At 56.0% G+C, this 12,652-nt stretch overlaps 1 protein-coding gene across 1 annotated transcript; it reads right to left on the bottom strand.

Annotated features, from left to right (window-relative positions):
- Positions 1-910: 910 nt before the first annotated feature.
- LOC308232620 (sodium/glucose cotransporter 2-like) lies at positions 911-12,261 on the bottom strand (the record flags this gene model as incomplete). Its single annotated transcript, XM_080639848.1, is given in 8 exon segments — positions 911-929; positions 932-993; positions 1,827-1,932; positions 2,814-2,918; positions 6,847-6,906; positions 7,447-7,551; positions 9,280-9,351; positions 12,178-12,261. Coding segments are annotated over 8 exon segments (613 nt in total), but the record flags the coding sequence as incomplete, so codon positions are not given.
- Positions 12,262-12,652: the final 391 nt, after the last annotated feature.

Here is a 12,652-nt window from a genome sequence, read left to right as displayed (position 1 = left end):
TTACCCCCATTGCCCCCATTGCCCCATTGCCCCCCATTACCCCCCATTATCCCCATTATCCCATTGCCCCCATTACCCCCAGTTGCCCCCACTGCCCCCATTGCCCCCCATTGCCCCCATTACCCCCATTACCCCATTACCCCCATTACCTCCATTGCCCCCATTACCCCATTGCCCCCATTACCCCACTACCCCCACTACCCCCATTACACCATTGCCCCCATTACCCCCATTACCCCCATTACTCCCATTGCCCCCATTACCCCATTACCCCAATTACCCCCATTACCCCCCATTGCCTCCATTACCCCCATTGCCCCCATTACCCCCATTGCCCCCCATTACCCCCATTACCCATTACCCCCGATTACCCCCATTACCCCCATTCCCCCCCATTGCCCCATTCCTCACCCATTGCCCCCATTACCCCCAATTGCCCCCATTACCCCCATTACCCATTATCCCATTACCCCCATTACCCCATTACCCCCATTTGCCCCCCAATTGCCCCCATTCCCCCCATTGCCCCCATTCCCCCCATTCCCCCATTGCCCCCATTATCACCATTACCCCCCATTCCCCCCATTGCCCCATTACCCCCATTACCCCCCATTTCCCCCCATTCCCCCATTACCCCCAATTACCCATTACCCCCATTACCCCATTACCCCCATTACCCCATTACCCCCATTCCCCCATTCCACCCCATTTACCCCATTGCCCCCATTACCCCCATTCCCCCATTACCCCCATTCCCCACATTACCCATTACCCCATTACCCCATTGCCCCCATTACCCCCCATTCCCCCCATTACCCCCCCATTACCCCATTACCCCATTGCCCCCATTCCCCCCATTACCCCCATTACCCCATTACCCCCATTGCCCCCCATTGCCCCCCATTCCCACCGTATCCGGCCAGCACCGAGGGCCCCCCCCCACAATGAGCAGGGTCTGCACGAGGTCCGCGTACATCAGCGCCGTCAGCCCCCCTGCCGGACAACGCCCCCCTCCTTAGGCCACGCCCCCTCGGCCTAAGCCACGCCCCCCCTCCAAGCCAATGTCTATGGGGTGCCCAATGTCTATGGGTTGCCCCATGTCTGTCTATGGGGTGCACTTTGTCTGTGGGGTGCCCTATATCGATGGGGTACCCTATATCTATGGGGTGCCCTATATCTATGGGTGAACTATGTCTGTCTATAGGGGTGCCCTATATCGAGGGGGTACCCTATAATCTATGGGGTGCCCTGTATCTATGGGGTGAGCTATGTCTGTCTATGGGGTGCCCTAAATCTATTGGGTATCCAATGTCTATGGGTTGCCCTATATGTGTGGGTTGCCCCATGTCTGTCTATGGGGTGCCCTATGTCTACGGGGTCCCCTATATCTATGGGGTGCCCTATGTCTATGGGGTGCCCCATGTCTATGGGGTGCCCCATGTCTGTCTATGTGGTGTTCTATGTCTGCAGGTTGCCCTATGTCTATCTATGGCGTGCCCCATGTCTGTCTATGGGGTGCCCCATATCTACCTATGGGGTGCCCCATACCTACCTATGAGGCGCCCTGTATCTATCTATAGGGTGCCCCATACCCATCAATAGGGTGCCCCATATCCATCTATAGGGTGCCCTATACCTCCCTATAGGGTGCCCCATATCTATCTATGGGGTGCCCCTTATCAATTGGGCCACGCGCCCTCCCTCCTTAGCCCCGCCCCGCACGCACCCCATTGGCCGCCAGCCCCCGCTCCCGCGCACCCCATGGCCGCCAGCCCCGCTCCCGCGCTCCCCATGGCCGAGGCTCCCCGCGCTTTGGCGCCCCCTACCGGTGACGGTGTAGAGCGCGGTCACGGCCAGCAGCGCCCCCACCGAGGGGTAAAGATCCCAGCCCAGGGCCTCGCGGATAAAGAGGGCGCCCGAGAACATGTCCACCTATGGGGCACCCCATAGCGACCCATAGCGACCCATAGGGACCCCATAGAGACCCCATAGAGACCCATAGAGACCCATAGAGACCCCATAGAGACCCCATAGAGACCCATAGCGCCCCATAGACACCCCATTGACACCCCATAGAGACCCCATAGAGACCCATAGAGACCCATAGCGCCCCATAGACACCCCATAGACACCCCATAGCACCCCATAGCGCCCCATAGCGCCCCACAGACACCCCATAGCGCCCCATAGGCAACCCATAGACACCCCATAGATACCCCATAGACACCTATAGACACCCCATAGCACCCTATAGCACCCCATAGACACCCCATAGCGTTCCATAGACACCCATAGACACCCATAGACACCCCATAGCACCCTATAGCACCCCATACACACCCCATAGAGCCCTATAGACACCCCATAGACACCCCATAGACACTCCATAGCACCCTATAGCACCCCATAGCACCCCATAGACACCCATAGACACCCCATAGCGCCCTATAGACACCCCATAGCGCCCCATAGACACCCCATAGAGCCCTACAGACACCCCATAGAGCCCTACAGACACCCCATAGCGCCCTATAGACACCCCATAGAGCCCTACAGACACCCCATAGAGCCCTACAGACACCCCATAGCGCCCTATAGACACCCCATAGCGCCCCATAGACACCCCATAGACACCCATAGACACCCCATAGCGCCCCATAGACACCCCATAGACACCCCACAGACACCCCACAGAGACCCATAGAGACCAATAGGTCTCCCCCACTGCCCCATAGACACCCCTTGCCAACCGCCCCCCATGCCCTATTGGAGCGCTCCCTCCAGGTCCCCCCGGCCGCCAGGGGGCGCCGTACGGAGATCTTGGTGCTGACGTAGAGGCCGAGCGAGAGCAGCGCCAGGAGGAGCCGGAGGCGCCGCCCCCCGAAGCGGAGCTGCAGGAACTGGGGCATCGTGGAGACCTAGAGAGACCCATAGAGACCCATAGAGACCCCATAGAGACCCATAGAGACCCATAGAGACCCCATAGAGACCCATAGAGACCCATAGAGACCCCATAGAGACCCCATAGAGACCCATAGAGACCCATAGAGACCCCATAGAGACCCATAGAGACCCATAGAGACCCCATAGAGACCCATAGAGACCCATAGAGACCCCATAGAGACCCATAGAGACCCATAGAGACCCATAGAGACCCCATAGAGACCCCATAGAGACCCATAGAGACCCCATAGAGACCCCATAGAGACCCATAGAGACCCCATAGAGACCCATAGAGACCCCATAGAGACCCCATAGAGACCCATAGAGACCCCATAGAGACCCCATAGAGACCCCATAGAGACCCATAGAGACCCATAGAGACCCATAGAGACCCCATAGAGACCCATAGAGACCCATAGAGACCCCATAGAGACCCCATAGAGACCCATAGAGACCCCATAGAGACCCATAGAGACCCATAGAGACCCCATAGAGACCCCATAGAGACCCATAGAGACCCCATAGAGACCCATAGAGACCCCATAGAGACCCCATAGAGACCCCATAGAGACCCATAGAGACCCCATAGAGACCCCATAGAGACCCCATAGAGCCCCATAGAGACCCCATAGAGACCCATAGAGACCCATAGAGACCCATAGAGACCCCATAGAGACCCATAGAGACCCATAGAGACCCCATAGAGACCCATAGAGACCCATAGAGACCCATAGAGACCCCATAGAGACCCCATAGAGACCCATAGAGACCCCATAGAGACCCATAGAGACCCATAGAGACCCCATAGAGACCTCATAGAGACCCATAGAGACCCATAGAGACCCATAGAGACCCATAGAGACCCCATAGAGACCCATAGAGACCCCATAGAGACCCATAGAGACCCATAGAGACCCATAGAGACCCCATAGAGACCCATAGAGACCCCATAGAGACCCATAGGAACCCATAGAGACCCATAGAGACCCCATAGAGACCCCATAGAGACCCATAGAGACCCATAGAGACCCATAGAGACCCCATAGAGACCCATAGAGACCCATAGAGACCCCATAGAGACCCATAGAGACCCATAGAGACCCCATAGAGACCCCATAGAGCCCCATAGAGACCCCATAGAGACCCATAGAGACCCCATAGAGACCCATAGAGACCCATAGAGACCCATAGAGACCCCATAGAGACCCATAGAGACCCATAGAGACCCCATAGAGACCCATAGAGACCCATAGAGACCCCATAGAGACCCATAGAGACCCATAGAGACCCATAGAGACCCCATAGAGACCCATAGAGACCCCATAGAGACCCCATAGAGACCCATAGAGACCCCATAGAGACCCATAGAGACCCATAGAGACCCCATAGAGACCCATAGAGAACCATAGAGACCCATAGAGACCCATAGAGACCCCATAGAGACCCCATAGAGACCCATAGAGACCCCATAGAGACCCATAGAGACCCCATAGAGACCCATAGAGAACCATAGAGACCCATAGAGAACCATAGAGACCCATAGAGACCCATAGAGACCCCATAGAGACCCCATAGAGACCCATAGAGACCCATAGAGACCCCATAGAGACCCATAGAGACCCATAGAGACCCATAGAGACCCCATAGAGACCCCATAGAGACCCATAGAGACCCATAGAGACCCATAGAGAACCATAGAGACCCCATAGAGACCCCATAGAGACCCATAGAGACCACATAGAGACCCCATAGAGACCCATAGAGACCCCATAGAGACCCCATAGAGACCCATAGAGACCCATAGAGACCCCATAGAGACCCCATAGAGACCCATAGAGACCCCATAGAGACCCCATAGAGACCCATAGAGACCCATAGAGACCCATAGAGACCCCATAGAGACCCCATAGAGACCTCATAGAGACCCATAGAGACCCATAGAGACCCATAGAGACCCATAGAGACCCCATAGAGACCCCATAGAGACCTCATAGAGACCCATAGAGACCCATAGAGACCCATAGAGACCCATAGAGACCCCATAGAGACCTCATAGAGACCCATAGAGACCCATAGAGACCCATAGAGACCCATAGAGACCCATAGAGACCCCTAGAGACCCCATAGAGACCTCATAGAGACCCATAGAGACCCATAGAGACCCCATAGAGACCCATAGAGACCCATAGAGACCCATAGAGACCCCATAGAGACCCATAGAGACCCATAGAGACCCCATAGAGACCCCATAGAGACCCCATAGAGACCCCATAGAAACCCATAGAGACCCCATAGAGACCCATAGAGACCCATAGAGACCCATAGGGACCCATAGAGACCCATAGAGACCCATAGAGACCCATAGAGACCCCATAGAGACCCATAGAGACCCATACAGACCCCATAGAGACCCATAGAGACCCATAGAGACCCCATAGAGACCCCATAGAAACCCATAGAGACCCCATAGAGACCCCATAGAGACCCATAGAGACCCCATAGAGACCCATAGAGACCCATAGAGACCCCATAGAGACCCATAGAGACCCATAGAGACCCATAGAGACCCCATAGAGACCCATAGAGACCCATAGAGACCCATAGAGACCCCATAGAGACCCCATAGAGACCCCATAGAGACCCATAGAGACCCCACAGAGACCCCATAGAGACCCATAGAGACCCCATAGAGACCCATAGAGACCCATAGAGACCCCATAGAGACCCCATAGAGACCCATAGAGACCCCATAGAGACCCATAGAGACCCATAGAGACCCATAGAGACCCCATAGAGACCCATAGAGACCCCATAGAGACCCATAGAGACCCATAGAGACCCCATAGAGACCCCATAGAGACCCATAGAGACCCCATAGAGACCCCATAGAGACCCATAGAGACCCATAGAGACCCCATAGAGACCCCATAGAGACCCCATAGAGACCCATAGAGACCCATAGAGACCCATAGAGACCCCATAGAGACCTATAGAGACCCATAGAGACCCCATAGGGACCCATAGAGACCCATAGAGACCCATAGAGACCCATAGAGACCCATAGAGACCCCATAGAGACCCCATAGGGACCCATAGAGACCCATAGAGACCCATAGAGACCCATAGAGACCCCATAGAGACCCATAGGGACCCATAGAGACCCATAGAGACCCCATAGAGACCCATAGAGACCCATAGAGACCCCATAGAGACCCATAGAGACCCATAGAGACCCCATAGAGACCCATAGAGACCCATAGAGACCCCATAGAGACCCATAGAGACCCATAGAGACCCCATAGAGACCCATAGAGACCATAGAGACCCCATAGAGACCCATAGAGACCCATAGAGACCCATAGAGACCCATAGAGACCCCATAGAGACCCATAGAGACCCATAGAGACCCATAGAGACCCCATAGAGACCCATAGAGACCCATAGAGACCCCATAGAGACCCATAGAGACCCCATAGAGACCCCATAGAGACCCATAGAGACCCCATAGAGACCCCATAGAGACCTCATAGAGACCCCATAGAGACCCATAGAGACCCATAGAGACCCCATAGAGACCCATAGAGACCCATAGAGACCCCATAGAGACCCCATAGAGACCCATAGGGACCCAGAGAGACCCATAGAGACCCATAGAGACCCATAGAGACCCATAGAGACCCCATAGAGACCCATAGAGACCCATAGGGACCCATAGAGACCCCATAGAGACCCCATAGAGACCCATAGAGACCCATAGAGACCCATAGAGACCTCATAGAGACCCATGGAGACCCCATAGAGACCCCATAGAGACCCATAGAGACCCATAGAGACCCCATAGAGACCCATAGAGACCCATAGAGACCCATAGAGACCCCATAGAGCCTCTGCCCCCCAACTCACCCCTGCTCTCTGGTAGATGGGGACGAAGACCCAGCCCAGCAGCAGCACAATGAACATGCCCTGGGGGGATGAAGGGGAGTCAATGGGGGTCAATGGGGTGAAATGGGGGTCAATGGGGGTCAATGGGAGTCAATGGGGGTCAATGGGGGTCAATGGGGGTCAACGGGAGTCAATGGGGGCAATGGGGGCAATGGGGGTCAATGGGAGTCAATGGGAGTCAATGGGGGTCAATGGGGGTCAACGGGGGGCAATGGGGGCAATGGGGGTCAATGGGGGCAATGGGAGTCAATGGGGGTCAATGGGGGTCAATGGGGGTCAATGGGGGTCAACGGGAGTCAATGGGAGTCAATGGGAGTCAATGGGAGTCAATGGGAGTCAATGGGGAGCAATGGGGGTCAATGGGAGTCAATGGGAGTCAATGGGAGTCAATGGGAGTCAATGGGGGCAATGGGAGCAATGGGAGCAATGGGAGTCAATGGGGGTTAATGCGGGGCAATGGGGGTCAATGGGGGGCAATGGGGGGCAATGGGGCTCTATGGGGTCTCTATGGGTCTCTATGAGGTCTCTATGGGGCTCTATGGGGCTCTATGGGGCACTCACGCTCCACTCGAAGCCCCCCACTGCGATGCCTCCGGCTGCTCCTGTCCCAGCCAGACCCACAAAGTGCCCGGAGCCGATGTTGCTGGCGAAGAGCGAGGCCCCCACCTGCCCCATAGCGACCCATAGAGACCCATAGAGACCCATAGAGACCTCATAGAGACCTCATAGAGACCCATAGAGACCCATAGAGACCCCATAGAGACCCATAGAGACCCATAGAGACCCATAGAGACCTCATAGAGACCTCATAGAGACCCCATAGAGACCCCATAGAGACCCATAGAGACCCCATAGAGACCCCATAGGGACCCATAGAGACCCCATAGAGACCCATGGAGACCCATAGAGACCCATAGAGACCCCATAGAGACCCCATAGAGACCCATAGAGACCCATAGAGACCCCATAGAGACCTCATAGAGACCCCATAGAGACCCCATAGAGACCCATAGAGACCCCATAGAGACCCCATAGGGACCCATAGAGACCCCATAGAGACCCATGGAGACCCATAGAGACCCCATAGAGACCCCATAGAGACCCATAGAGACCCCATAGAGACCCCATAGGGACCCATAGAGACCCCATAGAGACCCATGGAGACCCATAGAGACACATAGAGACCCCATAGAGACCCATAGAGACCCCATAGAGACCCATGGAGACCCATAGAGACCCCATAGAGACCCCATAGAGACCCATAGAGACCCCATAGAGACCCATGGAGACCCATAGAGACCCCATAGAGACCCCATAGAGACCCATAGAGACCCCATAGAGACCCATGGAGACCCATAGAGACCCCATAGAGCCCCATAGAGACCCATAGAGACCCCATAGAGACCCATAGAGACCCATAGAGACCCCATAGAGACCCATAGAGACCTCATAGAGACCCATAGAGACCCATAGATACCCATAGAGACCCTATAGAGACCCCATAGAGACCCCATAGAGACCCATAGAGACCCCATAGAGACCCCATAGAGACCCATAGAGACCCCATAGAGACCCATAGAGACCCCATAGAGACCCATGGAGACCCATAGAGACCCCATAGAGACCCCATAGAGACCCATAGAGACCCCATAGAGACCCATAGAGACCCCATAGAGACCCATAGAGACCCATAGAGACCCCATAGTGACCCATGGAGACCCATAGAGACCCATAGAGACCCATAGAGACCCCATAGAGCCCCATAGAGACCACATAGACACCCCATAGCGCCCCATAGACACCCCATAGACACCCCATAGACACCCATAGACACCCATAGACACCCCATAGCCACCCCATAGACACCCCATAGCGCCCCATAGACACCCATAGACACCCATAGACACCCATAGACACCCCATAGCCACCCCATAGACACCCCATAGCGCCCCATAGACACCCCATAGACCCCCATAGACACCCCATAGACACCCCATAGACACCCCATAGACACCCCATAGACACCCCATAGACACCCCATAGACACCCCCATAGCGCCCCATAGACACCCCATAGACACCCCATAGACACCCCATAGACACCCCATAGACACCCCATAGACACCCCCATAGCGCCCCATAGACACCCCATAGCGCCCCATAGACACCCCATAGACACCCCATAGACACCCCATAGACACCCCCATAGCGCCCCATAGACACCCCATAGACACCCCATAGACACCCCATAGACACCCCATAGACACCCCATAGACACCCCCATAGCGCCCCATAGACACCCCATAGCGCCCCATAGACACCCCATAGACACCCCATAGACACCCCATAGACACCCCATAGACACCCCATAGACACCCCATAGCGCCCCACTCACGGGGCCCCAGCTCATGCTCCTGCCAGCCAGGAAATACCCCGAGACGGAGCCACGGGAGCCCCTGCGGAGAGACTGAACCAGAGCAGACCAGTATGGACCAGTATGGACCGGTATGGACCAGTATGGACCAGTATGGACCAGTATGGACCAGTATGGACCGGTATGGACCAGTATGGACCAGTATGGACCAGTATGGACCAGTATGGACCGGTATGGACCAGTATGGAGCAGTATGGACCAGTATGGACCAGTATGGACCAGTATGGACCGGTATGGACCAGTATGGACCAGTATGGACCGGTATGGACCAGTATGGACCAGTATGGACCAGTATGGACCAGTATGGACCAGTATGGACCGGTATGGACCAGTATGGACCAGTATGGACCAGTATGGACCAGTATGGACCGGTATGGACCAGTATGGACCAGTATGGACCAGTATGGACCGGTATGGACCAGTATGGACCAGTATGGACCGGTATGGACCAGTATGGACCAGTATGGACCGGTATGGACCAGTATGGACCAGTATGGACCAGTATGGACCAGTATGGACCGGTATGGACCAGTATGGACCAGTATGGACCAGTATGGACCGGTATGGACCAGTATGGACCAGTATGGACCAGTATGGACCAGTATGGACCGGTATGGACCAGTATGGAGCAGTATGGACCAGTATGGACCAGTATGGACCAGTATGTACCAGTATGGACCAGTATGGAGCAGTATGGACCAGTATGGACCGGTATGGACCAGTATGGACCGGTATGGACCAGTATGGAGCAGTATGGACCAGTATGGACCGGTATGGAGCAGTATGGACCGGTATGGACCAGTATGGACCGGTATGGACCGGTAAGGACCAGTATGGACCAGTATGGACCATTATAAACCAGTATGGACCAGTATAAACCAGTCCGGACCGGTACGGACCCCCCATAGGGTCCCCATTGCCCCCGGTCATTCATTAACGCCCCCCCCCCTTTTGACCCCAGGTGACCCCGTCCGGGGCATTGTGGGTAATGATCAACCCCCCACCCCTCCCCCACCCCCCCTCATCCCCTCCCCCACCCCCAATGGGGGGGGAGAGGCGGGAGGGGCCCATAGGGGTCAGTTATGGGGGGGCACTTATGGGGCACGGGGGCGCTTATGGGTCTATGGGGGGCACTTATGGGGCACGGGGGCGCTTATGGGGCAGGGGGGCACTTATGGGGCACGGGGGCGCTTATGGGGCAGGGGGGCACTTATGGGTCTATGGGGGTCACTTACGGGTCCATGGGGGGCACTTATGGGTCTATGGGGTTCACTTATGGGTCTATGGGGGTCACTTATGGGTCCATTGGGGGCACTTATGGGTCTATGGGGGGCACTTATGGGTCTATGGGGTTCACTTATGTGTCCATGGAGGGCACTTATGGGTCTATGGGGGTCACTTATGGGTCCATGGGGGGCACTTATGGGTCTATGGGAGTCACTTATGGGTCTATGGGGGGCACTTATGGGTCTATGGGGTTCACTTATGGGTCTATGGGGGGCACCTATGGGTCTATGGGGGTCACTTATGGGTCTATGGGGGGCACTTATGGGTCCATGGGGGGCACTTATGGGTCTATGGGGGGCACTTATGGGTCTATGGGAGTCACTTATGGGTCTATGGGGGGCACTTATGGGTCCATGGGGGGCACTTATGGGTCTATGGGGGGCACTTATGGGTCTATGGGGTTCACTTATGTGTCCATGGAGGGCACTTATGGGTCTATGGGAGTCACTTATGGGTCTATGGGGGGCACTTATGGGTCTATGGGAGTCACTTATGGGTCTATGGGGGGCACTTATGGGTCCATGGGAGTCACTTATGGGTCTATGGGGGGCACTTATGGGTCTATGGGAGTCACTTATGGGTCTATGGGGGGCACTTATGGGTCTATGGGGGCGCGTATGGGTCTAAGGGGGTCACTTATGGGGCGGGGGAGCACTTATGGGTCCATGGGGGTCACTTATGGGTCCATGGGGTTCACTTATGCGTCTATGGGGGGCACTTATGGGTCTATGGGAGTCACTTATGGGTCTATGGGGGGCACTTATGGGTCTATGGGGGGCGCTTATGGGTCTATGGGAGTCACTTATGGGTCCATGGGAGTCACTTATGGGTCTATGGGGGGCACTTATGGGTCCATGGGGGGCACTTATGGGTCTATGGGGGGCACTTATGGGTCTATGGGAGTCACTTATGGGTCTATGGGGGGCACTTATGGGTCTATGGGGGGCACTTATGGGTCTATGGGGTTCACTTATGGGTCTATGGGGGGCACTTATGGGTCTATGGGGGGCACTTATGGGTCTATGGGAGTCACTTATGGGTCTATGGGGGCGCGTATGGGTCTAAGGGGGTCACTTATGGGGCGGGGGAGCACTTATGGGTCCATGGGGGTCACTTATGGGTCCATGGGGTTCACTTATGGGTCTATGGGGGGCACTTATGGGTCTATGGGGGGCGCTTATGGGTCTATGGGAGTCACTTATGGGTCTATGGGGGGCACTTATGGGTCTATGGGGGGCGCTTATGGGTCTATGGGAGTCACTTATGGGGCGGGGGAGCACTTATGGGTCCATGGGGTTCACTTATGGGTCTATGGGGTTCACTTATGGGTCTATGGGGGGCACTTATGGGTCTATGGGGGGCACTTATGGGTCTATGGGGTTCACTTATGGGTCCATGGGGTTCACTTATGGGTCTATGGGGTTCACTTATGGGTCTATGGGGGGCACTTATGGGTCTATGGGGGGCACTTATGGGTCTATGGGAGTCACTTATGGGTCTATGGGGGGCACTTATGGGTCTATGGGGGGCACTTATGGGTCTATGGGGGGCACTTATGGGTCCGAGCCTTACCCAGAGCCCCACGGCGAGGATGAGCCCGAAGTAGCCCCCGATGACCCCCAAGTCCCCGGCGCTGACGCCCGGCGCCGGCTCCATCCTGGCCCCTCCTCCCCCCCCCGCCCCACGGCTGCCCCATAAGTACCCCCCAGACCCCGCCCCCCCCATAGGCCCTGCCCCACAAGTGACCCCCATGGACCCGGCTTGGCTCCACCCCCCCACCCCCCCCCCCCCCGCTATGGGTCACTGGGTCCTGCCCCATAGCACGTGGAGGGCAATGGGGGAGGGGGGCAGAGGGGGGTTTGGGGGCATCGGGACCCATAAGTGACCCCCCCCCCCCAGCCCCATAAGTGCCCCCTAAGTGAGATCCAGCCCCATAAGTGCAACTCAGCCCCAGAAGTGCCTTCCCAGCCCCCCAAGTAGCATTGCGCTATGGGGCAGGGGGACTCATCTATGGCGGCTATGGGGCAGGGGAAGCCCATATATGGGT

This window comes from Psittacula echo (genome assembly GCF_963264785.1).
Source record: "Psittacula echo genome assembly, contig: SCAFFOLD_167, whole genome shotgun sequence".
NCBI lineage: Eukaryota > Metazoa > Chordata > Aves > Psittaciformes > Psittacidae > Psittacula > Psittacula echo.
This window is presented reverse-complemented; position numbering and strand designations above follow the sequence as displayed.